The 27,128-nt window shown below is 50.6% G+C and overlaps 1 protein-coding gene across 2 annotated transcripts in view; it reads right to left on the bottom strand.

The window, feature by feature from the left end:
* Window positions 1–379: 379 nt before the first annotated feature.
* The window catches only part of MAP2K6 (mitogen-activated protein kinase kinase 6), a 48,468-nt gene continuing 21,719 nt past the window's right edge, over window positions 380–27,128 (bottom strand). The window contains exons 2-13 of one of the 2 annotated variants that reach the window (XR_014855546.1): window positions 25,186–25,252; window positions 24,281–24,329; window positions 23,138–23,251; window positions 21,706–21,825; window positions 21,004–21,120; window positions 20,448–20,499; window positions 18,452–18,579; window positions 17,746–17,823; window positions 16,613–16,752; window positions 14,374–14,419; window positions 9,407–11,194; window positions 380–9,365 (exon numbers count right to left, since the gene is read on the bottom strand). Coding sequence is in view for 1 of the 2 variants with exons in the window: in XM_085077379.1 (XP_084933505.1) it covers window positions 11,117–11,194; window positions 14,374–14,419; window positions 16,613–16,752; window positions 17,746–17,823; window positions 18,452–18,579; window positions 20,448–20,499; window positions 21,004–21,120; window positions 21,706–21,825; window positions 23,138–23,251; window positions 24,281–24,329; window positions 25,186–25,252 (989 nt within the window). In the remaining variant the exon portion in view is untranslated. Of the gene's footprint in view, window positions 11,195–14,373; window positions 14,420–16,612; window positions 16,753–17,745; window positions 17,824–18,451; window positions 18,580–20,447; window positions 20,500–21,003; window positions 21,121–21,705; window positions 21,826–23,137; window positions 23,252–24,280; window positions 24,330–25,185; window positions 25,253–27,128 lie in introns of both variants that reach the window. The other variant, XM_085077379.1, reaches the window with a different exon arrangement.

The raw sequence follows: 27,128 nt of genomic DNA, 5'->3' as shown, positions 1-27,128 counted from the left end.
GCCCAGAGCTGCACCCCAGAGCCACACTGGGCACGGGGCTGTGTCCCCTCCAGCCCCTGGAAAAGCTGCTTTTTGGGAGGGTGGGGGGCAGGAAGTGCTGCTGCCGTCCTCCAGCACAGCCTTTGATGTGGGCTGGACGGGATGTGGCTGCGCCTGCTCCGCCAGCCCGAGAGCAGCAGAGGAAAAGCAGCGGCAGCAGGGCTGACAATTATCCCTGTCGAGCAGCCTGAGCATTCCTGAGCTTTCAGCAACGTTTGATAAGCTGTTAGGAGTAAGATGATCCCCGAAAACCTCCCATAGGAATGGCAAAAGCAGCCCAAAGTGTGTCCCAACACCACCCACAGCACTGAGGGAAACCCAGGTAGGCCAAGAGAACGCCACTTTTAAATTTCATTTATTTATTCTTGTGTACATTTTCCGCAATTTGACTGACATACCATCGCTATAAAGATGCCCTGCTCTTTGAATATTTCCATCCAAGACCACTAGTTTCAAGTGTGGTTATGAAAAGTCACGGCAAACATATGACTGGAAAGAGGTGGTTGGTTTTTTTTGACTTCCAGGCAGTTGTTTGAAGCGTTTCAGAGATGCACACGATACTCAGCAGAACACACGCACACACAGCGCTGGCTTGCACACACACACGCACACACACATCTGGAAAACTGTTACAGTGGTTGGAGTTTCCAAAAAGGTGTACTGTCCCCTCTGTCAGCAGCAGTGAGAAACCTCTGGGTGTCCTGAGAAATAAAATCAAAGCGCGGTAAAGATGATTAACTTATTCCGTCGGCAGGGTTTGGGGTTGGTTTGGGGTTTTTTTGGGTTTTTTTTTCAAGTCAAATGTATTTTCCCGATCTGATTGAAGTGGAGAGCGTGGGGAGAAAGAATCTGTGGCAGTGAGGGTGAAAGAATACCAATTCAACATGGATCCTAAAAGCATCTCATTAAAACAACATCGAGTAAAAGCCTCTCAAGCATTACACACAAGGTCTGCTGTCACTGTCCTGCCACTGCTCATCTGCAGAGCACCAGAACAGCACTGAGATGGGGCAAGATGGAGATGGAGCCACAGGGAGGGGCTGTGCAGCTGCTCAGGTGGGCAGCCAGGTGAGCACGGAAGGGCTCTGGAGCACAGGGAGAACCCTGGGAAGTCAGCAGTACCTGAGGGATGGAACTCAGCAGTGTCTGACTGAACTGATGGAGCTCAGCAGTGTCTGCACCTGCCTGGCACAGCAGCTCAGAGTGCCCAGCCCAGCACAGGGCAGCTCCAAACCCTGCACAGAGCTCACAGCCACCTTGCCCAGCACTGCCACCTCACCAAGATCTCAGCACCTCCTTTCCTTCCAAGCACACCCTCCAAGCCTGCTCTGGCTGGCCAATCCTCCCCAAGGCTGTGATTTGGGGTCCTGCGTTGGGATGCTGCACTTTTGATCCTCACATGGAAAGAGTTTCCTCGACGAGGCTAAAAACTGAAAATCACCCTCACTGCACTGTCCTGCCTCCAATCCAACAGCATCTCTGCCTTTGCTGCCCTGGCTGCCCCGCAGAGGCTCTGTGAGGGGCTGGAGCTGCCCCTGCTCAGGGGTTGTGTGAGGTGACAGCAGGGAGGAAACAGGCCAGCAAAGCCTCAGACAACACAAACAAACACCGAGCGATTAAAAGGAGGATGGGAGATGTGGTCTGATGTGCTTCTGCCAAGAAATAAATATTTCACGTTGCCTTTTTTTTTTAAAAAAAAAAAAAGAAAAGCACTTGCATTGTGTTTTTTTCCCAATCTCCAAACTGGTTGAGTTACCCCCTGCACCCCCCAAGCACAACACGAGCTCAGCACACACACACACACCACACAGCCTCCCTAATGCTCATCATTCCAGCCCTGCAGAGCTACTGGGTTTACTTCCAGACAAGTTCCTTGTGCATTCGGACAATTTACTTCGAGACAAGTTATTTGCAAGAAGGCAAAGTTCATGCATGGCTTTGACAGCTCCACTTTCTCATAAATGGTTTTTGAAAAGCAGAAAGCGAACGAGGGCCAAAGCTCCATTTAAAGTTCACCTCGGCTGCCTGAAAAGCATTTATACCCACATCCTTCTGAGGTCCCTGCTTTATGAACTCCTAATCAATTCCACATTCTGCTACCCAACGTTTCTTACACATGGGGGGAAGAAACAACAAACCAGAAAAGCAGTGCAAGCTGTCTGAAAACAGGAACACCACAGCGGCCAGGCTGCCCAGGGAAGGGGTTGAGTCACCATCCCTGCAGGGGCTGGAAAGAGGTCTGGATGTGGCACTTGGGGACACGGGGTAGTGGTGGCCTTGGCAGTGCTGGGGTTTGGGTTGGACTCGATGATCTGAAAGGTCTTTTCCACCCTCAGTGACTCTGTGGCTCAGTGATTCTATTATTCTTTATCAGGAAGGGTTTTGAAGGTTTTCCGAGAGGAGAAAGGGAATTAAAAGAATTAAAGAACAAGAATTAAAAGAACTAAAGCCATTGGGTTCTGAGCTCCCAGTCCTGATTCTCCCCCACCCTTCAGGGATTTCCCTCAGCACCTACAGCTGCTCAGCAATTGTTCCATCCATGTGTCCTCCAGACCCACAGGTGACACTTGGCCAGGGCTGCCTGGCTGTCCCCAGCCTGCCTGGGACAAACCAAGGTTGTCACCAAGCAGATTTTAATTTTCAGGTGGAAAATGGTTGTTTTCTCAGAATTCAGGGTGATTTCAGTGTGACATGGAGCATTTTATCAGCTAAACTCAATCCCCTCTCAAAAGAATAGCTGAAATCCAGCTCATGTTTCTCCTACTAAAAACCTTAAAAGTGAGCAGATTTCTTCAGAAGCCTCCAAGATGTTAAAAGAAAAAAAATTTTAAAAACACCATTTAAAAAAAAAAAAAAGATTCCTTATCCCCATCCCTAATTCTAGAGCAAACCAGGACACAAAAAAAAAATCATTTAAATTGCTCTAAAGATAATTTTAAATAATAATTAGCTGTCTACTGCCATCCCAGCTGTTAGGAGATACTGCAGGGATTCCATATGGCTCCAGGGCAAGGCTGGGAGTTACCTTCAGTACCTCAGTACCAGAAAGGGAAAAATAATAAATAATAAGAACATGAGAAAGATTCCTCAGCCTTCCATGTAGATGGAAAAGCAGAGACTTTCACAGTTACAAAACAAATGGTGTTACTGTTAAAAAATCCTAAAAATAAAGGGAAATAAGGACTTAAATTACAGCAGGTTGGAAAGTCTTGTCCTCCCTAACATGTTCAGGTGCTTTGCCTGTGCTCTCCTCAACACCACAGACCACTGGGAATTGGGTATTTTCCATTTTTTCCTCACATTTTGATGGATTCTGGTTTTTTTTTTTCCTAGCCAAAATTATGTAGAAATATCCTTATTACAGATTTGCCACCATCTCAAGGAAAAAGCAGATTTCACACCTTAAGACAGAAAGTGTAGAAATCCCATCTATTGATGCTAAACATGGATCTTTGCCACTCAAGCTGTAATTCCTTAAAACTGAACATTTTGGACAATTTTAGACAGTTTTGTTTTTCTCCTTCCGCGAGAAATGACAAATTTTACTCCAACACATTTCCAGCTCACAAGAAGCTACATTTAGCAGCTTCCCCTGGTTGGATTGCTATTAAAAACTGCAGAATTCCAGCGATTTTGTATGTTGTGACTATTTGCAGCAGCCCCTGGCACAGGGACAGCTCCCACCAAGCACAAACCACTCCATTCACCAAAATAAAAACGATGCTGGAGCCCTGAAAATTCACTTCACACTTCGATTTTAAAGGGAATATTTAAATATTTTAAAAAGGGAATATTTAAAGGGAATATTTGCAGCCAAATCCTGGGCTTGGGGATGTATTTGGAGCCAAAAGCCCCCAGAAGGCACAGCCCATGCTGGAGGTGTTTCTGCAGGACTCAGGGCTAAATTTTGGCTAAATTTGCATGGAGAGCTCTGCAGCTGAACCTGGATTAGGGAAAATTTGCCCCTGGCTCAACAGCCCTGACAGAGACTGGGATTTCTCTTGAAAAACACCTTTTTTTGGCTCTTTTGAGGCACTTAAGCCACATCTCCTCACTCTGGCTGTGCAAATCAAGGACACCTGGTCCTTCCTAACTTTTCACAGCATCCATCCTGAAAAAATCCCAGCTGGGAATGCTGAAGGCTTTTGGGATGTTCTGGGACACTGAGGTGGCTGAATGTTCTCTCCTAGAGGGAAAACCCCGAGCTGAGGCAAATCCCAACACCTCCATCACACAATTCCTGGGGAAACTGAGTCTGGGTGAGTTTTTGGAGGTCAGGGATACTCCAAGCTGCTCTTCCAGCCACCAACATTGGTCCTTCTCATTCTCCACCCTCCTCCTGCCATGATGGGTCACAGCCTTTCAGAAAGGCCACAATCTGCTCTCTTCATTTGCTCCAAAAGAATCATTATCTAGGGGTAAAACCAGACTGGATTAAACCCTGAGCCAGCCTGAGTTATTCCTGGAAGATAAAGCAAACAGCAGCTTTGCTGATTGGGTCAGGAATACTTTGGGGTGTGTTCAGCCTTTATTCAAAAATTACACCATTCCGCGTTTCCTGGATTTAGCTAAGCCCAAAAGCGAAAGTAACAGCTCAAAGAAGCCTGCAATAAAACTTCTAGGAAGGGTTTTCAGGTCTGGCTAAAACCAGATAGCTTTGGAAATGGCCAGGAGACGTCTGAGCTTTTGAGATTTCCATCTCCACTTCCAGCGCGCCTCAGGCTCTTCCAAGCCGTTCCTGGTTTGTCCCCACAGAACCTCACGGCTGCTGGATGATCTCCCCATCCTTCAGAGAGACCCAGGAGCCTCTGCAGAAAGGGCTTGTGGCCCTTGCTGCAGCCTGGCTGTGGAATCTGGGAGCACAGACAGCTCCTTCCTGTCCCAAAGCTGGACGCTGCATGAGGCTCCTTCCCCTTTCTGCCTGGAAAAAAGGCTTTAAATCCCAGATATTGAAATAAAGAGGGGATTGGGATGGCAGATGTCCATGGAGGCCAAGAGCTCTCCAGCAGCCCAGGGGTGGCCTAAAGGAGCCACTTGACAAACACCCTGCAGCCCAGCTGCTCCCAGTGGGATGGCACTGCAGGGCTCCTGGGGAATTCCTTCCTCCTGCTGGCCTGGTAATTGGGTATTTCCAGCTGGTTAGAGACCACCTGAAAATGTTTCCCCTCTTCTCTCAGCTGCAGAGGCCTCTCTGAGGCTTTTCCCACCGTTTGAGCAGCGATGCATTTGAGGCCATGCTGAACCAACCTGACCTGGGTCACTTTTATGTTTTTTGTGGGGATTTTTGGGATTTAGATTTTGCTCCTCTTGCAGGAAGTGCCCACAGATCTGGGGCTCTCTCTGCTCCAGAGCCTCCCTGGCAGAGGGGACTGACACCAGCTGCCTGTCACAGGATCCTTTTGTCCCCATGCCATTAAATGCATCCTCAAAGTTTCCTGCACTCTTGGAGTTCTCTTCATTTCAGCTTTTCCTGGCCCTATTTATTGACAAAATCCAGTTTTTATGGAGTGGAGCAGTGTGAAAGAGCAGAGTCCTTCCAACCTTTCAACAGAGCTGCCACTCCTCCAGCCACAGCCCAGGGGAGAATCTCCCAGCTCTGCAGAGCACAGGGCAAATTCCATATTCCCCATCTGCTCCAGTAAAGGCTGAGCTGAAATATTAATGAGGAGATCTGATTCCTTCTCACCAGGAACAATCTGGATTTTATAGCCCAGGCAGAGGCCAGAGGAGCAGACAAAGCTCTGGGATTCATCCTCTGCTGCTGGTTAAGGGCTTTCAAGGAAACCAGGAGCTGGGGGGAGGACAGAGTGTAAAACTTGTGGACATCTGGTGTGTTCTGTCCACCCTGCATCCCCCAGGCTCAGCCTCCACCTCCTCACTGCATGTCCAGAGCAGAGACTCCTCTCCAATCAACACCCATTACATGGCAATAAAGATTAATGAGCAAAACTTGCCATTTCACGTACAACCCGTGGGGATTTGCAGTCATTAATCTTTATTAGTGTGTAATAACTGTTTAGACATTAAGGACAGATTCTCAGCTGGACAAAACTGGCTTGATTCCAGCTGAGCCAATGGAGCAATGCCAGTTTACACCCTGCATGACCCCAGCTCTGAATGAGACCATCCCATCTGCAGGAATCACAGCCCTGACAGTGTTTCCCCACCAGCAGGGCCACAGAAGTGAAGGCAACTATTTGTCTTTCCCTGCATCCCAAAAAGAGAGCTGCATGTGTCCAGGAAGCTCAACAATAGACATGTCAATAAACACGAGGAAATGCAATGAAAAAGCAACGGCAACAAAAGGAACCCCAAGGAGTGGGGAAGTGGATGGTTTTTGAGGCAAGGCTGGAAGATCTGGTTTGGCAGGAGTGGGGCTAAGAGGGATGGAGCAATCTTTGGCATGTGAGAGAGTGAAAGCACCAAGACAGGCTCTGAGAGTTCTTCTGAGAGGAACAAGATGGAAGAGGGGAAAAAAAAAAGAGCATCTTGGCTGGCTATTCTCAGAGAGGAGTCTGGGGGTTGTTTTTAACCAAAAAGAGATCTATCAAACACAGGACAGGTGGGAATCTTGTCTGACCCCCACCAGATCAGCCACTAAAGCAATGCTGTGTTGACCAAGCAGGATTTCCTCTCCCAAAACGTGCAGGAGAGAGGGGAAATTTGCAGATCCACACTGGGCTGGCAGTGAGAAATCTCTCCAAAATCTCTCAAAAAAAAAGCAAGGAGAAATCCAGGTGAGGCTGTGCTTACTGGGCTCTGCCCTCAGCCCCTGGCAGCCTCTTGCCACCAGCAGCACCTGAACAACAGAACAACAGAGCAACAGAACAACAGGAGATCAACTGCAGAGCTTTTTTTAGAGCTTTTTCCAAGCAGGAACACACCAACTCCTCCTCCATCACACACCTGCCTCCAGAAATGATGTTCCAGAGCTGCCTGTTTGTCACCAGGAAACTCAACAGCAGTCAGGGAAACACAGGAATACAGTACAGAGATATCTGTGTCAAGGTTTGTATGCCTGGAAAAGCTCCAGGGAAGATGGGCATTGCACCCAGTGAGCAGCACGAACCTAAAAACAGCAACCAGAAAATGCCCTCCAGCTCCTCTATCAGACTGCAGGGACCAGTGGGAACCCAGCAAACAGCTTTCCTGCCAGTGACACTTCAGAGCTCCAGCAATGGCCAGCCCTCCAGCAAGCCTGGAGGTTGTAGGAACATCAGGAGCTGTTTGGTAGGGGAAGAGGATGGATATCAGGACCTGGGGGTCCCTGGGCATGGCTGTGCCTCTGCCCTGCACCCTGACAGCCTGTGAACACTGCAGAGGCTCTGCCTGCCCTGCAAACCCACCACAGCAGGGCCAGAGCTCAGTGCTGAGCTCCCAGCAGCTTTGCTCTCTCTCTGCTCCCTGCTTGCAGAGTTCTTTCAAGCTGATGGCATTGGAGACCTGCTGCCCTAAAAATCCCAGTCAGGCCAACCCCCCACACTGCCCACTGCCCTGTGAACATGAAAAACCTTTGTGAAGAACATCTCCAACACCTTGGCTGCTCAAGCAAGGCTGCCAGGGAAGGTTTGGAGTCCCAGAAGCTGTGTCTGTCCCAGGCAAGGCTGTGCTCCCATTCTGGCCAGGCAGAGATCTGAGCAGCGACCAAAGGCTGTTTTTATCTTCCCAGAGGTCACAATCAAACAGCAGAGGGAAGAGCCTGACTTTGATCTCACAGCCCAGCAGGTCTGCAGGGCTTTGAAGCACACAGGAATCTCTGGCTCTCCTCCCTGAGCCAAGGCCACCAAGCTCAGGCTTCTCCCTAAGAAATTCCTGGGTCAGGCCAATCTCTGTGTCCCCAGGTGCCACGAGGGACACAGGGACAGCCCCAGAGCCCTGCCTGCCCCAGCTCCCCTCACATCACACTCCATCCTCCTGCTCACACAGCTCCACACTCATCCTGGGCTGACAGAAACGCCTTTGAAAGGAACAAAGGCACGGAGAAGGAGCAGGGAAGTGATTTGCTGAGTGCCCCATTGTAGTGGCATTACAACGAAGGGATTACACAGCCCAAGCACTGCCAGAGCAGAAAGCATAAAAGCAAAGCCTGTGTGGAGGCATGGAGGAATCCTTTTAGAGGGTTACAAGCTGCAGACAACACTGCCATTAATTTTCTATTGGAAAACGCTGGTGACATTAATATCTGCTATTAATACTGAACTTTTGACAGTATCTCATAAATTCAACCTGTCAATTACAATGGCACTGAAATGAAGGTGCTCTGAGGTCAAGGAGATGCGGTGTCCAAACGAGACTGATATTCCAGGGGAAAAGCAGCAAAAACAATCTTTAACAAAAGCATCAGATCCATATGTAGGAAAACCAAAGGGTGGTTTTAAATGTCATGTTTTTCAAAGCGAGAATTGATGCTGGAACCAAGTCTATAAAGTGGCTGGCTGGACTTTCAGCTGCAGCTGAGGACAATCAATCAAAACAGCCTCAGTGACTCTGAAAAAGTGAGAGAGAGAAAACACACACACACACACACCCCATGGAACATGAGAGGGCAGATCATGAGCCATGCGAGGCCTCTTAAAATTACGCTGGGAAGTAAAACATCCTCGTGTTTCACCCACCACAAAGTGTAACCTTGAAAGGTTCCCCTGGGCACAGAGTGGGATGTGGAGCTGATCCTCCACCGAGGGCTGGGCTGAGGAAGGGGAACCTCCTCCCCAGAGCCTGCACCACCCGTGAATGCCCCCCTGACTCCTGCAAGCCCCCTCGGAGCCCCCTGCCCTAAATCCCAGCAGGAATGCTCTCCTGGCTCTGTCCCTGTCACCCCAGGGCAGAGCTGTCCCACTGCAGGGTTCCCAGCCAGCCCTGTGGTGGCAGTGCCAGCGGCAGCCCAGGCACTGGCGGTGTCTTTGTGCACCTCTTCCAAGTGTTGGCATGTCCCCAACAGCCCTGCAGGTGCCACCACTGCACAGCCCTGCTCCCAGCACTGCCCTCCCCACCAGCCCTTCCACGGGATGGCTTCCCAAAATCCACTCAGACTGTTCCAAACCACACCAGCAGTGCCTGGAGCTGCCAAACTGGCACAGTGGAATGACATTCTGCACGAGTTCAGTGCTGCAGAGCAAGGTGGAAATGACATTCTCCATGAATTCAGCATGGCAGAGCAAGGTGGAAATGACATTCTGCATGAATTCAGTATGGCAGAGCAATTCTGCATGAATTCAGTATGGCAGAGCAAGGTGGAACAACATTCTGCATGAATTCAGTAAAGCAGAGCAAGGTGGATTGACATCCTGCATGAATTCAGCATGGCAGAACAAGGTGGAAATGACCTCCTGTACAAATTCAGTACTGCAGAGCAAGGTGGACTGACATTCTGCATGAATTCAGTATGGCAGAGCAAGGTGGATTGACATCCTGCACGAGTTCAACTGCACAGAGCAAGGCGTGTTCCTGTCAGGATCTGTGCTGAAGCCACCGTGGGGACAGGAAGCGCCTGCAGGGGCATGAGGCACTTGTGCAGCCTCCAGGGCAGCTGAGATGCACAGGCAGGACCCTCTGCAGGGCTGGGGAAGGCAGCAGCCACGGGTGAAGGTGAAGGAGCTCATGGCCAGGCCAGGCAGCTGGGCAGCAGTGGCTGAAAGCAGCAGGGATGTGGCTCAGCCACACTCGCAGGGCACAGTGCCCCCTGCCCCACACAGCGACCTGGGAACCCAGGGCAGGGTGATCTCCAGCCTCTCCCACCTCAGCATGCCCTCCTCCTTGTCCCCAAGGACCTGGCCAGCAGCACTGAGCTCCTGCCCAGGGTGGGCTGTGCTGTCCCTGCATGGCTCCCCAGGCTGCAGCTCCCTCCTGCAGCCCACGGCAGAGCTGGACACAGCCCAGCCCGCGGGCCAGCATGGGCTCCTGGCAGTGCTGGCACTCCCAAACTGTGGGCAAACACGGAGGGATTGCTGCCAGGGCAGTGCCACAAGCCCTGGAAACCATCACTGAAACGTCCTGTTTTTCACAGGTGCCATGCCTGTGACGCTGTGACCCTCTGATGCTGTCACCCCCTGACCCTGTGACCCTCTGATCCTGTGACCCTGTGATCCTGCCTCATCCCGAGAAGGAGAGAGGAACTCTCTCTGAGGCCCAAAGCAGCTCATCCCCAGCCCAAGGGAGCCTCGGGCACTGCAATGCTGCTGGGCAGGTGGGCACTGAGCAGGGCAGCCTCCTCACCCCTGTGCAACTCCTCTGACAGCCTCCTTCCCTCGGGGCTGCTGTCCCTCACTGTCCCAGCCAGTCCCAGCAGAGCAGGGCAGTGGGACAGGGCTGTCCCAGCTGGAGGCTGCAGCATGGTGTCCGGAGAGGAGGTGACCACAGGGGACACCAGGGACACCTCCCTGACACTGCCGGGGCAGCTCGAGCAGCTGAGCTGCAAGTCTTGCTTCTCAATTTCTTTTATGATGCACATCAAATAGATTCCACAACAGAGACACTTCTCCTCTTCTCTCTGCTCTCCTCAGACACCTTTTCCCCAGCAAAGCCCTACGAGTGCTGCTGGCTGTGGCCTCAATTTGCATCATCATCATCATCATCATCATCGTCACCACGCACTCATCCTCATATAGAACAGAAATCTATTCCATCAAGCACTTAACATAAATATTAAAATAATGGAAGGGACAAAATATAAATCTACATACAACTTCATGACTACCATAGCACCTATTACCATGACAAAGCAAATTCTGGTTCAAGGGGAAGGAAAGGGGGATGAGGAGCAAGTTAGGAAGAGGAACTTCGACTGTCATTAAATATGTAAATCACTCTTTCAAAAAAATTTGTCGTTGTTTTGTTTTTTGTTTTAAGGTTACCAACCTTATTAAAATTCATTCCACTAACCAGCTCGTTCTATGTCACTATGGATACCAAAGAACCCTTTAAAACAACTCGGGCCAGGCGGGGGTTTCTCAGCATAAAAACAAAACAAAACAGAACACGGCGACTCTCCGTCGGTGCTTCCATGACAGCTCCTGCCACGCGCCCCTCCCTGCACCCACCAGTCCACAGAAGGGCAATTCTTCCCCCAGTCCAGTTCTCAGTCTCCCAGGATGAGCTTGACAAAAGAGGCGACGTCTGTCTCTTTGGATTCGTGCAGGGTGAAGAAAGGATGTTGCTAGGGAAAGGGGAGAGAGAAAAACATAGCCAAGGTTATTATTCGCCACGCTGAGGGTTGGAGCAAAAAGCTTTTCAGACAATCCTCTAGACAGTGAAGGAGGTTTTGTTGTTGGCATCGTCATATTTTATGGGGGGCAAGTTGGGAGCCCAAGGGCCACTCCATGGAGCTGTGATGTCCTCCTGGATTGTCCCTAAATCCTGCTCTGCCTGCAGGGCTGAGCTGGGCTGCTCTGGAGGCAAAGGGAAGGCTTAGAAAACACCATTTCCATCTGTCCCATAACACACCCCATAACACATACCATAACACACCCCATAACACATCCCATAACACATCCTATAACACATCCCACATGCTTCAGCTCCAGCTGCAGCAGGGAAAACCTTGCAGGAAGGCTGACTGCAGTGGGTTCTCCCTCAGCTTCCTGCTGGAGCTGTGTATTTACCCTCTGCTGACTCCTGAGGCTCATTTCTTCCCTGCACTGCCCCTCCTCGCAGCAGGAGTGGCTCCTTCACCCCAACCACCTCCCAGGGAAACCATCCCGACTGGAAAACCATCCACACTTGTGTGCTTAACTGCTTCATCCTGACCGACATGGGGAGACACCCTGCCAGAAAATCCTGCCTGCAGTTCAGCTCCAATGGAAAAATACGTGTGAGGAGGAAAAACACAACCAAATCCCCCCTGACAGCAACCAAAGCTCCTCTCCATCACCACCAGCAATTCACTTGGGTTGGGGGCTGCAACATCAAGCTGAGATACCACCTGAAAACCCCCAAACTGTCTGATATCCACTCTCCTGGCAGATAATTGGATTTATTTGTATGGAGGGTATCAGAGAGAAGCAAAAGGCAGCCAGGGCCCAGCAGGACTCACAGTGATCTCTGCTCTGTACAAGGCTGGGGAAGTTGGGTTGGATTCCCAACTCTCATTTCAAGCCAGATTTTCAAAGACAATTTGGGGTTTCCAAGGTTTTTCCAAGCTGCCCCTCACCTCAGTCCCTTAGCACTGGCTGTTCCAATGATCTTGTATGGCAGTGGCCAAGTTAGAAGAAGTGCAAAGAAAAGACCTTTCAAGGTGGCCAAGTGAGAAGAAGTGCAAAGAAAAGACCTTTCAAGGTGGGCTTGAGTGAAAAGTCACTTGGGGAATGAGATGAGGCAGCTCTGAGCGGCTGGGAAGCGATCCAAAGGCACAGCAGTAAGGAAGAGGAAGCACAATTCTGTGGGAAACAGGGCTGCAATGGGCTGAGGCAAAGCTCCAGGCAAAACTGAAGGTCTGCCCAGGTCAGACAGTCACAGCAGATGCAGTGTCCTGGGTAACTCCGAGGTGACCCCAAGGCCTGTCTAGCTCTTATCCCAGCCTGGTGTCCCTGCTGTCCCATCCCAGTCAAGTGACACCCCAAGCAGAGTTCCCACAGCCTGGAAGCCCCCAGGGGTGGCAGCAGTGTCCCCAGAGCCCTGTGCCAGGACCACCAACCCCGCAGCAGTTTCACGCTCCGCTTCACCTGGGGAAGTGGCTTTTTAAATGCAATTAAGCACCCCTATCAGTTTCCCTGATGCTCAAGATAGCACAGAGTCACATTTTCCATGAAAAACCTCAATTCCACAGGAAAGCAAGGGAGCAGTCTTGGTTGAAATGACAAGTCCAATCCAGGGCTGCAACTTAATGCCATAAGAGAGAGGAAAAAACCCCAACAAAACAGCAACCCTCAACCACAGGACCTCACAACATCCATGTCAGCCATAAAATACCACAGCATTGAGATACTCCAGAGGTGATCCAAGAGCCTAATTCAATAGAAATGCACTCCCTTGCCAATGGGAATTAACGCTGCAGCAGACGGAGCTGCTTCGGTGAACTTTTTTTGATAAAAGGCCATTTGGCAAAGTTCAGAAATTTGCTTAAAGTATATAGATGGATTTATTCAATAATATACGAGAGAGAAAGAAAAAAAAAAGTTGGAAAAAAAAGCCATAAATCTCAGGCCTCCCTTTGTTTGAAACCAGTCTTGGGGCAAGCTGTGTGTCAATCAGATCTATATATAGTTTAATTGCATTACAGGGCTCAGCATCAAATGCTACAGGAATTATTCACTGCTTACAACTCAGGGTCATGGATTTCCAGCATGACCTGCAGGTAAAAAGCACCTTAAACTTGGGCACCTTCTCACCTCTGAGCACACAGCGTGAGGTGGTGATGGATCTGACCCTCTGGTGACATAAAGCATATCCCAAAAATTGTGGGGTAGGGAATAACCCTGCCTGGGGAAATCCTGCAGTTTTCCACCCTTAATGCAGGTGATCTTGCCACTGAGACCAGACAGGGGTGGGAATGGAGGGACAAGCAAGCATTTGGGTCAGGATCTTCAGAAATAACGAATTTGGGCACCCTCCTGCCTTTAGAAAGCTTTCAGAAGTAAAAAAGGATTAAACTCCTTAATTCCTTCAGGAGTGCAACACCACCTTCCCGAGCTCTCCTGCTCTCTGCCAGCTTTTAGGAGCACCAGGATCAATAGCAGAAAGTCAGGAGAGAGAGAGATGCCACGAAGCTGTGGAGCTCAAACAGCAAATTCTGCTCTAGCCAGCTGCAGCCCAGAGCTCTGGCTGGGCACACACCAGTGCCCTGCACTTCCCCTGTCACCAGCCTTTAGTGGCATCTTCTTCCTTAGTTATCCCTCACAGTAAACAGTCTCCAGGCAGCAGAAGAAATTCAATAACAGGAATTATTAGTCACAGACTCGTCTCTGTCCCCAACATCCAGGAATTACTCTGTCCAAAAAGTCTCCTCTCCAAGGCCTCTGGGCTCCTGCAGCTCTTTTGGAGCATCTGTGGCACTGAGGTGTCTGAATTCATCACACAAAGGCAGGAAGAGGATTTTAGCCTCACTAACTGATTCTTCACAGCCTCATTCCTGTCCATTAACTAATCTGTTACCTGCTTTAACATGTATTTTCTCCCTTGATCTGACTGGAAAAGCACCTGGCTGAGATTTCAAAGAGCATCTCTGATTTGCAGTCACCCTCCCAGGACTCTGAAGTGTCACAATTCTCTCATCTGCTATGAAAATAGAGAAGTTAAGCACCCCAAATCACCATCCCTATTGAAATCTCTGCCTTCAGCACCCCACTGCAACCCATTTCAGCTCTGAACCAACACACTGCTCCATGCAGCCACACTCACCATAAGCTCTGGGTATGTTGGCCGTTCTTTGGAATTCTTCTTCAAGCTTTAACGGGAAAAAAGAAAGAGAAAAAATCAGAATTTAGATTCTGTCTGGGATTTCAGCAAGGCCATAAAATCATAGCATGACAAAAGCCAGGTTTAAAGATTCTGTAGAGTAAGTTCAGCTACTCTTCCAATGCTGCCAGCCAACATGAACAGTGCTTGGGCACAAGAGCTCGAGGGTCACCAAGAGATGTGGAGACACCAAAACCACCACTTCACACCCTGCCTGCTGCTGGGGGGCAGGTGAACTGGGAGTTTGGGTGCTGTCCAACACACCAGTGACTCAGGGAATGGCTTCAGCCTCGAGCAGTGCCTGGGAGCAGAGCCTGCAGAGCACGTGTACAACTGTTTGTTTATCACCGCGCCGTTATCAGCGGGGACGGTTCCATGGGACATCCTTTTTTTCTCCTCTCCTACAACAGATGGCCCTGGAGGGTTGTAGCTGGAAGTTATTTTGGTTTCCCTCCAGCAGAAAATAGCTTTTAAAAGACAGGACGTAATCTCTACTCACTTCCTGGCAGTGTATTTAGGGGAAAGACACTTGGAGCAACTTGAAAAGATCTTCACACACGTACGCGGCGGTGGCGGGGAAAAGGTGTCACACTGAGCAAAACAAAAGTGAGAACCTCTGCTGGGATTTGCTGGAGCCCAGAGGAAGCAGAGGACACACACTGAATAGATATTTCCTGCTTGCTGTGTGTAGAGGGCTCGTGTTCAGTGTCATGTTGTGAATGAACAGAGGAACCTGGGGCTGATACGTGCCAATATTGCTGGAGTGAAGGTAGGGGATGTGTCACATCCTCCCAGCAAGGCAGCAGCCCCAGCCAAGATGACAAGGTGGATTTGAAGGTTAGCTGTGTCCAGATTTGGTGTAACTCTCTTAATTTAGACCCTCTGCAAAAAAAAGTTCATTCCCGGGTTATTAGTGCCAGGAAATCTGGTGGTAAGTTACTGAAATCAGTGTAAATTTTCAGGAATGGGGAGTCATATTGGGATCTGATCCTGACTCAGATATCCCAGGACCCTTCCTGCAGTGGGTACAGGTGATGAGAATTCACTGTCCCACAGATGGATGAGACACAGACCTAAGTCAGGCTCAACACAGAGTGGATGTGAGCTGCTTCAGTGTCAGAAGAGATCCCCAGAGCCCAACAACACAAAACTGGTGCAAAGTTCACCACTCCAAGTCCATGCCACTGCACTGGCAGTGAGGGACCTTCAGTGACCCTGGAGGACAGGATTTGCAAAGCCAGGAATCACCAGGCACTCCCCAAAGTGGCTGTGGATGTAACTCCTGAAGCAGCCACAGCCTGCAAGACACAGGGCTTGGAAGAGCAAATCCCTCAGGGAGGAACAGCCTGCCTGGCACAAGCAGGCAGCTGGGAAACCACAGAGCCAGCAGGGCAGTTTGGAGGAACAAAACCTCCAAAACTTCTGCGTGGGCCTTGAAAAAATGGGGTTTATCTCATGAGAGTGTTTTTCCAAGGCAGCTCCCACCTCTCCCAGCCCCAGTGGGCACAGCAGGTATTCCCCAGCGTGGGTCAGAGGAGCAGCTGGACCCCAGGGACATGGAAACATGTTGGGACAAGACTCTGGGGAATGTGAATGTGGGTACTGCGAGTCCTTGGGCAGGAGCAGCTGCTAATCCCCTCTGCTCCTGGCAGAGCCACTCAGGCTGTGGCTGCAGGGCTGGCAGCTCGGCAGCAATCTCACATTTCTCTGTTTGTCCATCTGCTGTCCCCTCTTGGCCACTACGCCCACCCAGCGGGCACCTGCCAACCCGGGTGGCACCGCAGAGCCTGCAGAACCCAGCCCTGCTGGCGAGCAGCTTGCAGAGGTGTGGCTAGCACAGGTCTTTCTCGTGAGAACATTCCGCTGTGTTTTATAAACAAAGATAAAGTTTGGATATTTTTTGAACAGTGTCTCGAGATTTGGACAGTTCAGGCCTGGCCAGTCAGGCCTAGGGGGAGGTTTCTGACTGACCAATCTGGGTGACCTCTGAAAAGTCCATATATACGGAAATCAAAATAATAAACTCTCTCTTTCTTGCCACACTGAGAACTTGGGTCCTTTTCTCTGCTAGCGGCTCAACAGCGACACAGAGGAGCTGCAGGGAGCCGTGGCCAGGGCAGGAGAGCTCCCTCTGCTCAGGCAGCAGCATGGCAAGGTGAGCGAGGGCAGGAGGGAATTGTACCATTGCGAGGTAAAATCGACGAACTCCGCTGAGAACTTCTCCGCCGGGAGCTGCGGCGATGGCTCCTCCACCACCTGCTTCAGCTGCTGGAAAGGTGTGCCCCACGAGTCGTAGGGGAAGCGCAGGATGGCCAGCTCGATCTGGGGACACAGACAGCACACCTCAGTGGTTTTTGGGGTGGACACCCCACAGCCTGCCTGCCCCATGGATTTGGGATTCCCCCCACCCAGGGGTGTGTTTTTGTAGGGTTCACACAAATGGGGGTGTTCTGCCTGGAGATAGGAACATTCCAAGGAGATCTTGGAGTGTGTAAAGGAGGCTTGCAGAAAGGAGGGAGAGAGATTTTTTATACAGACAAACAGTGAGAGGACAAGGCGGATTGGTTTTAACTTAAAAGAGGAGTGATATAGATTAGAAGTTAAAAGGAATTGCTCCCTGTGAGGGTGATGAGGCTCTGGCACAGTTGCCCAGAGAAGCTGTGGCTGACCCTGGATCCCTGGAAGTGTCCAAGGCCAGGCTGGACAGGGCTTGGAACAACCTAGGAGAGTGGAAGGTGTCCCTGCCATGGCAGGGGTGGCACTGGATGGGATTTAAGGTCCCTTCCCACCCAAACCATTCTGGGATTCTATGATTTCCTCACTCCACCTGGCCACACCATATTGCTCATCCTCCCCCTAGCAATCAGGAGAGGCTGCAGGAGACTCAGCTCCACATTCCAACCCCCATTACCCCCAGGTCAGACACCTCCTGGCAAAGGTGGGAAGTTTAAACCACCCCGTGTTGCACAGGGTAACTGCACTTTGAAAGGGCTCTGGGAGCAGATGGATTCCCCTGAACACTGTGTGTGAGAAGCTCCCACTCCCTCTGTGAATGGCTGAGTGCGGGGAGGATGTTGATGTTCCTGTGCTGGGAACACAACGTGCTCCTGTGCCTTAGCCCATGCTGCCATCTCCCGGCAGCCACAGCCTCCACAGCTGACAAAGCAGCTCCCTCCTCCCTCCCTCTGCCCTGTGCCACATTCCCTGTCCCCTCCCGAGTTATTCCCTTTCCCACCCTGCCATCTTCCCCAGGAACCAGTGTCCCCAGCACCAGTGAGCCCTCCTGGCTGCCCTGCCAGCCCCAGGTCACCCTACCATGGTGATGCCCAGGCTCCAGATGTCAGATTTGACGCTGTATCCCTTCTGGTTCAGCTCCGGGTTGATTCTCTCGGGCTGTGAACAGAGACAGAGGGGATGAGGAGCAGGGACAGTCCCAGTGCCCTGCCCACAGCCAGGGTGGCTCTGTCAGGGTGGCAGCCAGGAGCCCACAGCAGCACCTTGCCCTGCTGGCTGTGCTGAGCCCAGCTGGTTGCCCATCCTCACCAGTGGAAGGGCTCACCACAAGCAGGTGGCACCTGCACCAGGGGCTGCTGGAGCTGACCTGGCACAGCTGGCACAAAGGGGTGACAAGCCTTGATTCTCCAGGACTGGTTTCACGCTGCTCCACAAAGGGTGAGTCCTGAACAGCAGCTTCCAGAAGGAGCCCAAGGCACCCAGGAAACCCCTGTTTTCCCTCCCCATGCTAAATACTCTTGTCCCCACGAGGCAAATGGCAAACAGGCAAGAGGGAGCAATTCCAGAGCCTTCCCCAAGGTCACAGGGAGGCGAGAGGGCAGCAGGAAGCCATGCCCAGGAGATGTGATCTGAGCCATGAGCTCTGCCTCCCCTCCCGAGGGGACTGAATCCCTTAACTTCAGGGTTACATCTTCCCAAACAAATCCCCAGGATTGATGCTGGAGGCTGATCCTTCCCCCCGGGCTCATGTTCCTTTGGCTGCTCCCCACGCAGCTTCTCAACTTACAGCCATGTAGGGTTTGCATCCTGCATCCATGGTTTTAGCAACCGAGTCAACGAGGTAACCGCTAATCCCAAAATCGCACATTTTCACCTGCCCCTGCGTATTGATCAACACGTTAGAGGGCTTTACATCTGCAAGAAGGAACACAGAGCACAGTCACTGTCACGTGGGGGTGGCTGGCCAAGCCACAGAGGGGTCTAGCAGCAGAGGGCACCCGAGCAATCTGTGCAGAGCTGGAGCTCCAGCATGCCAAAAACGTGCTGGCTGCGGCTGTGCTGAGCGCAGGTGACAGCCTCGTGGGGCTGTCATGTGTCCTACCACTGTCCCTTCGCTCACACACTCCCCTCCCTGATTTGGGGGAGCAGGAGGTGACTCTGGGCATTGCCATCACATCCCAGTGCTCGGGGAATGGGATGGACAGCAGGGCACTCTGCAGGGCTGGGGGCAATGCCATGGGGTGTCTGCACAGCTCTGGGAAGGTCTGTGGGTCTGGGATCATGGTAGCAAAAGGGAAACCCCCAGCGGAAGGATGAGGGCCAGGAGAGGCTGACAGGGCTGCAGGGAAAGGAGGGAGCAGTAAGCTGAGACAAGGGTCAAGGGCTCAGAAATGATTTGAAGGATCCGAAGGCAACGTGAGCAGCAGCAGCAGAGTGGGAGCTCCACAGCCCATGGAAATCAGGCCAGTGGCTCATCCATCCATTACTGCCAGATTTATCTGCTCCCCTTCACTGCTTTACAATCCCTGCTGTGCTCACACTCGCCTCAGGCTCCTCAGGGCAGCTACAACCCCCAGCAGAAAGGGGAATTCAGGCACCCAGAGATGGCAGGATGTGATACCCAGGAGAGGATGGAGCTGCTTCCCTGCACAGCAGGCAACTGCTCTGGGAGGTCAATCCCAAATGGAACCTCAGCTCAGCACAAGGGACACTGCATTCCCAAGGATTCTCCAAAGGGAGCAATCCTGTCCCTGCTGCCACCCTGAAGTAACAGGTCACTTCTGCAAGAAGATTCTATGTCTCCATGTGGTAAAATATTAAATAGAAGAGCTGAAACACCCCTCAAAAGACGCCAGAAGCTGTGTTTGAGTCCTGCTTATCAGAACTGTGGGTTTACAGCTCATTAACATCTGCTCTCTAATCAGCATTCTGCAATCAAAAGCCTCAGGTATCCAAAATCCTCACCCATCTGTTACTCCCCTGAAATAAGATGATTTTCAGTGGAAATCAAACAAGTACACAGAAACCCAGCAGGGCTTTCCACCTCCTCTAAGTGACACACAAGGCAGAAACTCAACCCCCAGGCAAGGCAGGGTGTACCCAGAGCTGTGCCTGCTCCAGCTGAACTCTGCTGCTTCCCAGGCACTCCAGGGAGAGCTCTTTCCCCCTCATGACAAATTGAAAATGACCCTTTAAAAATAAAGGTGTCAAGCAGCAACTGCAATTTGTTTCTCTCCAAGCGTGCTCACGGCAGCTTTGAGATGCTCCAGAGGGGAAAACGTCAGGAGAGTTTACAGAGGGAATTTATGGTTTCATTTGAGGCTGGTTTAGGTGTCAAACTGCTCTGCTCCACTGCTGCTCAGGGGTGAGGATGGCTGCTCAGTGCACAGGGATGAGGCTGGCAGGGAAATCCCTCTCTCTGACCATCAGCACAGAGCTGTGAGCTGGAGAAACCTCAGCAAAGCTGCTCCAAGGCTCACCAAGGTCAGATGGGAAAGCCTGGCTGAATTTCACACAGGTGATGAAGCAGACCATGGGTTTAGGGAAAAACAGCCCAGGGCAAACAGCCCTTTCTCTGCCAGCCCTTCCTCCTCCACCTCAGGGCAACACTGGGACCAGCAGGCAGAGCTTAAGGAGCAAACCAGCAGCCACCTCCTCTGACGGGGTTTTGCTGCAAGTCATGAGATGCTGGGGAGTGTTTTTGCTGCCCAAGGCTCATTTATCTCGGTGTTTTGGGAAGCCTTGCCAGGCTGAGAGCAGGGCAGTGCATGCCAGGCACTCACCTCGGTGGATCACGGAGAGCTTACTGTGGAGATGTTCTAGTGCTTTTACAATCTGAAACGACAAATGCAGAGTCAGTCACAGCTGGCAGCACCACGAGGAGGAGGAAATGATAGCTGGCTTCACCCCCAGACCTGCCTGGAGGGAAGGAAAACCACATCCCCCATGAGTCCTGCACCCTCCCAGCAGCCTGAGGTGTTGGTGGCTCCTCAGGGATCTTCCAGGACCCTGATGAGAAGGGAAAGGAGCTGCAGGATACATCTCACACTGTGCCCCTTCATCATGTGGATGGATGGATGGATGGCTGGATGGTGGATGGATGGATGGATGGATGGATGGCTGGATGGAGGATGGATGGATGGCTGGATGGGCACATTTGGGGTAATTTACAGCTTGTAAATACCATCAGATCAGATATGTGAGACCAACTGGGAATGCCCACTGGGCTGGCACATGGACCAGCTCTTCCTGCTGCAAACACAGCAGTGGCCTGGGTGATGAAGGACTTGGCTTAGAAGAGAATCCCCTTTTCCCTCTCCTCCTCAGCCTGCTACTCACAGAGACTGCGATTTTCCCCAGGATGTCCTCGGGGATCGTCAGGCCTTTGTCAATGACATGTTTGTAGAATTTGTCCAGTGAGGTATCCATCAGCTCCATGCAAATCCACACATCTCCCTGGAGAATGGAGCAAGCAGATACCCAGATATTGGAACAAAGTATCCTTTCCTTTCCTTTTTCCTTTCCTTTCTCCTTTCCTTTCTCCTTTCCTTTCCTAAGCCCTTTGGCCCTTGCCCTTCACTGGCCTGTTTGGCCCTTCCCTGTTTTTTAAAACTCATTCAGCAAAGCTCTACTGGGCTTACTTTTCCCTGCTCTGGCATTAAGTGCTGCTCACATTCCCTACCATTTAGGGTGTATTCTTCCCAAAGCAGAGCCCTGGTGATTTAGGAGCCCAGAAAGTTATCAGAGCTGAGGCTCCCAATGCCCAGCCAGGAAAAGTTCAGCTCTGCAGAGCTGTGCTTAAAGCCCTTCAATAAATCCTGCTTTTCAGAGCTTTGCACAGTTTTCCTCCATGTGGAGCACATCAAGCCAGGGCAATCTGACCCCTGTGGGAGCAGGCTGTGAGCTGGTGGCTGTCCCCACAGTAAGTGACACATCCTTAAGCCAGGCTGGAGAAAATCTCCATGTCTAGATGGAGATTAATCTAGATGGAAGGAATCCAGGAGTAGGAACTGTGAGAAGGGGAAATCCCAGAAGCCTCACCTCTCGGAAGAGTGCCCCGTAGAAGGTGACAGTGAAGGGACAATCCACTGTCCTCATGGAGATATCCAGATCCATCAGCAGCCTCTTCTGCTCCTGGCTGTTCACCGTGGCTCGGATCCTCTGCAAGACACAGCCTGTCAGGGGTGGCTGCAGGGAAACCTCACTGCTGGGATGCCACAGCGCCTTGGCACCCACCTGGACCCTCCATCCCCCTCGTGCCACCCCTGGGGCACCATCTGTTGTCACAGGCACAGCAGGAGCACCCAGGGGTCTTCTCACCACAGGTGGTTTTGCTCTCCCTGCAAACAACACGGCTTTTGTGAGAGCCAAAAGAAAGAAGTGCTCACACTCTTGGGAGAGGAGAAAGGAGCAGGAAATCAAATTCCAAAGCTGGGATTTTGGGAGCTGCAGTGGGCAGCTGCTCCATCAGCAGGTTTTGGGCACAAGAGAAGGCTCCAGCCCTCCCCATGGCTCTGGAAAATGGGCATTTCCCAGTCTCCCAGGAAGAGATGAACTTTGTGGGAAATCCCTGCAGACCCCCAGCTGCCAAGCAGGGCAGACCAGCCCAGCCCAGCTCACACACGAGCTCCAGGCTCCTTGTCATTCAAGGGACAGAATTCAACTGCTCAGCATCCCAGAGAGCCTGCATGCTCCTGCCCTGCCCAGCTCACACCTCCCATCACCCTCAGAGAGGTGTTAGGCAGTTTGGTGAACACCAAAGCAAACAAAACCACCAAATGCAGAGTGCAGACACCCTGAGCTCTGTCCCAGCCAGCACCACTGCAAACCCCACAACTGAAGAGCTAAGTTTCCTTTCAGTTTGCTCACAGCTTTCAGCTCTGCATCTCTTAACTCTGAAAGGAAACTAAAATTCAGCCAAGCAAAAACTGGTCCTTCCCAATCTACAGTTTTTCCCATGACCATTTCCCTCATCTCCAAATTCGTGAGTTGAAGCTGTTGTTACAAAAACTTTTCATGATCATATCTACAAGCCTGCCATGAATCAAGGTCCCACCGTGGCAGGCAAAATGTGAAAAATCCCAACAAAAACTTCCTGCTCCAAGGAGAGTCCCAGATGAAGACATTTCTCTTTTGTAATTACATTTGCTCTTCTTTATCATTACGAAGTGAATCTGAGGGGCTAAAAATATGTAAATTTATATGTATATGTATATTTAAAAAATGATGGTATATTGAATCCTAGATAGACAGGAATATTGTAGATAAAGGTGAATAATGTGATTGATGCACAACAAGGTTGGACCATCATACTTTTAAAACAACGCTTTTTCTCAGTGAAATAACCCCAATTTCCCTCGGCCCCTGGGTGGAGGAAGGATTTCATGAGCCAAGCAGCCAATCTGAGGAAAGGAAAGGAGGATCCCAAGTGTTCCCAGCACCCCCAAGGCCAGCCCCCTGAGGCTCACTGTACCTTCACTGCCATGATCTGCCCGCTGGGCATGTGCCGCATCTTCTCCACCACGCCGTACGCGCCTCGCCCCAGCTCCGAGATGGGCTCCAGGTCATCGGCCTTCACCTCAAAGTTCTGGGGGGAAAAGCCATCAGTGCCCCTGGGGCTGGGCTCTGTGCTGTGCCCCTCACCCCTGGCACTGCAGGGAGACACTTGCTCCAGCAGCTGGCATGTTCTGTGCCTCTGTGCTGCACCGTTTGCATCTCCCGCTGTTGTCACCTCCCAGCCCCTGCTCCACAATGAACACCCAAAATCCAACAGCCAAAATGCAAGGAGAGCATCCAAAGATAGGCATTGCAAACCACTATTGGATTAGCATTTCACTTCATCAATTACCTCACTGACACCAAGGCCTGTCTTTTGCACCTCATGAATTTATTGTCCAGCTTTAAAGTGCTTTTTTTAATTCTGCTCTGCCTTTTTCTCCTATCAAAATAACTCTCCCAGGGTCTGTTTTTTTCCCTGCTGTTTTTCTAGATCAGCTGGATTGGTTTCCATGCTGTCAGAAGGATTTGCTTCCAGGGCAGGAACATCTACCCTGAGTTACTGAGGAGATGACCCTCAATATTAGCACAGGGAAATACTTTGGATGAAGGACTTAAATCAGCAAAAGAACTGCAGGAGGAGGAGAGCAAAATCCTCTGTTAGCAACTCCCTTGCTTTATAATGGTTATTTCCAGGGGATTAGCTGCACCTCAGAGCAGCAAGGAAGGAATTTCCACGGTGGAAAATATGAAGGGAGCCCACGTGCCATGGGAGGCAGAGGGTGAGTTTGGGGCACATGGAGCACTGTGGTGCCAACCTGCAGCTCCAGCTGGCCAAGAAGCCACCCTGGGGTCCAACCCACACTGCACAAACACCAGGTGCCACCCAGAGATTTCTGGCTGGACGTGGCTGTCAGGGTTACAAACCCCCAGAGCTCAGATTGGATCTTCTCAGCTTTTATTCATCCAGCAACTGCCTTTTCCCTTTCAAGTCAAATGGGCTGCACTGTTTGGGATAGCTGGGATTTAATGCTCTGCCCTTTCCTGGGGGGTCTGAAGTGAATAATCCCACAGCAGCATCCCCAGATGGTCTCTGAGCCCAGAGGTGTCTCAGCCTTACCTCCTCCCCAATGGAGATGCAGGCTTTGGAGTCCAGATCTCTGGGTGGCCTGCACAGAAGGAAAGGGAATAGATGTGAAATGTTCCCTACAAAGATCAGCTTTCCCTCAGTGAGTCAATCCAACCCCCAAGCCATCCCCTCACACCTTGGGGCCCTGAGCAGCCTCCTGGCTTTGCAGGATCAACAGGCACAGCCAAAATCCACACAGTCACCCCAAAAAGGGCTCAGGGAAAGCTACTGGAATTGGCATTTCTCACATCCAGCTTCCCCATGCAGGAAGCCAGAGGGATTTGCTGTGAAAGGTAAGGCAGGTGGCAAAGCACCAAAACTCTGCCAGCCTGCATGCAAATGGATGAAATGGGCATGAACACCTAAAGCTGCTGTAAATCATCACCTCAGACACACAGCACAGGTTAACAGGCTGAAAACAGTCAATCCTCAAAGCAACAAGGAAAGCCAAGCAGGCTGGAGCTGCACAAAGCCCCTAAAAACAGAGGGATGGCTTTTGCAAGGCTGAGAGTACAGGGAATGAGATGAGTTTCTATGCCTTGGCCAAATGCATGTCCCTCCAACTGCTGGCCAAAGTGCCACATCAGCCAAAACTGGAGGTCCATTCTGGTTCTTATCTTTTCCTGCATCATTAAGCAGCACATGAGACCCAGGCAGGGATGGGGAGAGGATGGGCTGAGATCCACACAAGGGCTGTGAAATGATCTCAGAATAACAGAATGCTTTGGGCTGGAAAGGACCTTAAAAACCATTTAACTCCATGCCCTCCCACCATCCCAGGCTGCTCCAAGCTCCATCCAGCCTGGCCTTGCACACTTCCAGGCACCAGCCAAGGCTGGGAGGCAGCTGAGCTTCGTGGTTTGCCTTTCATTCTGCCCCAGTGTTTGCAGACTTACGTGGAGCTTGTCTGTGGTTGCTCAAATGCTTCTTTAGGAATTTTCAGCCCAGGGTTTCTCTTCTTACCTGCCAAACAAGAAAGGGGCAGAGTTGAAGAAAGGCAGTTTTTGTTGTTGTTGTTGTGGCTTGTTTGGGGTGAATTGGCAAAGCACAGCTTGTCTGTATTTGTTGACCTTATTTAACAGAAATGCCCAGCCAGGCTGGTGGGGCAGACTGAGGGCACAGAGTTCAAACATAAAGTGCCTTTGTTCAGCAAGGTTTCATTTAAACCTGCGAGTTCTGGCTGCCAACTCGGTACAGAACAGAGGCAAGAGCCCTGGCAAAGGCAGACCATGAGAACATGCAAAGGGAAAGGTATTTCTCCTCCTGCCCCTGTAGGATCAAACATTTCTTAGATTTAAAACCATTCCAGATACACAGCTGCAAACCCTGGCAGGACAAAACATCATTTTCAAATTGCCTCTGAAAGTCCAGATTCTGATTCTGTTTAACTGCATGTTTCATCTCCTGGTCATTAAAGTTGTGCAAACCCAGCAAAAATAAAGCAGAATTCAAGTCTGCAGCCTTCAAAGCCATTTGTTTTTATTCCCACTGACCAGCCAAGCTTTTCTGAGCTGGATGCAGCTCAAGCTCAGCTGCAGCTCTCCTGGAAAAGAGGTCCAAAGCAGCAGCCAGGAGAGGCAGGCAGGGCAGAGGAACACAAGAACCTTTTTCTGACTGCACAGATCCAGCCGCATTTCAGCACTCGAACTTGAATTCATGGAGAAAATAACCTGGAAACATCACTCATGTCACCCAAACCCCAAGGGAAACATCTGGCTGTTTGGCTGGGTAATAAAATCCCTGGTTCCCTCCCCCCCCAAAAAAAGGCACAAGCATCTAATTTAGGCATTCAGCATTTTTAACCTAACAATTTATATCAATTCCTCTTTCTTTTCAGTGTGAGTTTTCCTCTCTGTTCCCAACCCTCTCTCTCCAACTTCACCTATCCATGTCTGAATTTGTTTTTCCTTTGGACACATCAATAGATGCCTGTGCATCCCAGTGCCAGAGGGGTGCTGGATCAAAGTGCAGGCAGCCAGAATGGAAAATGCCCTTTATGAATCAATTAATCAATTCAGATTACCAATTTTTTTTGTTTGTTTTTGGGGTTTGTTTTTGGTTTTTTTTTGGTTGGTTTTGGGGTTTTTTTAGGTTTTGGTTGGTTGGGTTTTGGTGGGTTTTTTAGTATTTTTTTTAATTTTTTCCATCCAAAAGATGGGATCACTCTCACTCCTTTTAGTAAAGAGTCATTCCAAGATGGGACAGGCTGCAAGAACCCAGCTGACACCTCGTGGGAAAAGCATTTATTGGAAACCCCTGTGCACACTCCCTATTGGGATCAGAAATCAGTAGAGCTGTGAATATACATAGGGGGAAAAAAAACTCCACACCAGAAAAAAAAGCCAATTCTCTGCTCTCAGGAGCTCCCAATCTCACACAGCAAAAGCAAAATAAAAGCAGCCAGGTCGTGCAGGAGCACAAAATGCAGCTCTCCCTTTTCCCAAAAAGTAAAAGCTGGTCTGTAAGAAAGTAAAAACGATTCAAAAAACCACTGGAATTCCTCCAGTGAGCAGAGCTGCTCTTTGACCCTTTTCCTTCCAGTTTTTTGAGTTTTATCACACAGCATGCAGAAGGCACAAGTGAGAACAAGCCCTGCTGTGCTGAATGCTCCACAGTCCCCTTTCCTGCCCAAGCACACCTCAGATCCGTGGGGATGCTCAGTGGGGAGAGCTGCTCTGCATGTTGGCAGTTAGATAAAAAAGGGAATTTCAAAAGTACAGCTCTGGCAGTGCAATCTAATAAAAATCCCTGTTTCTCTGGTGTTTACCAAGCTGCCATCCCAGCGACCTCTCTGCCTCCTGTCTGCATCCTCAAGGAAATAGGGAAATAAGGAAACAAT

The sequence above is a fragment of the Lichenostomus cassidix genome, chromosome 18 (assembly GCF_008360975.1).
Source record: "Lichenostomus cassidix isolate B80296 chromosome 18, HeHo_3.0, whole genome shotgun sequence".
NCBI lineage: Eukaryota > Metazoa > Chordata > Aves > Passeriformes > Meliphagidae > Lichenostomus > Lichenostomus cassidix.
Note: the sequence above shows the minus strand (reverse complement) of the source record. Positions and strands in the feature narration are given on the sequence as shown.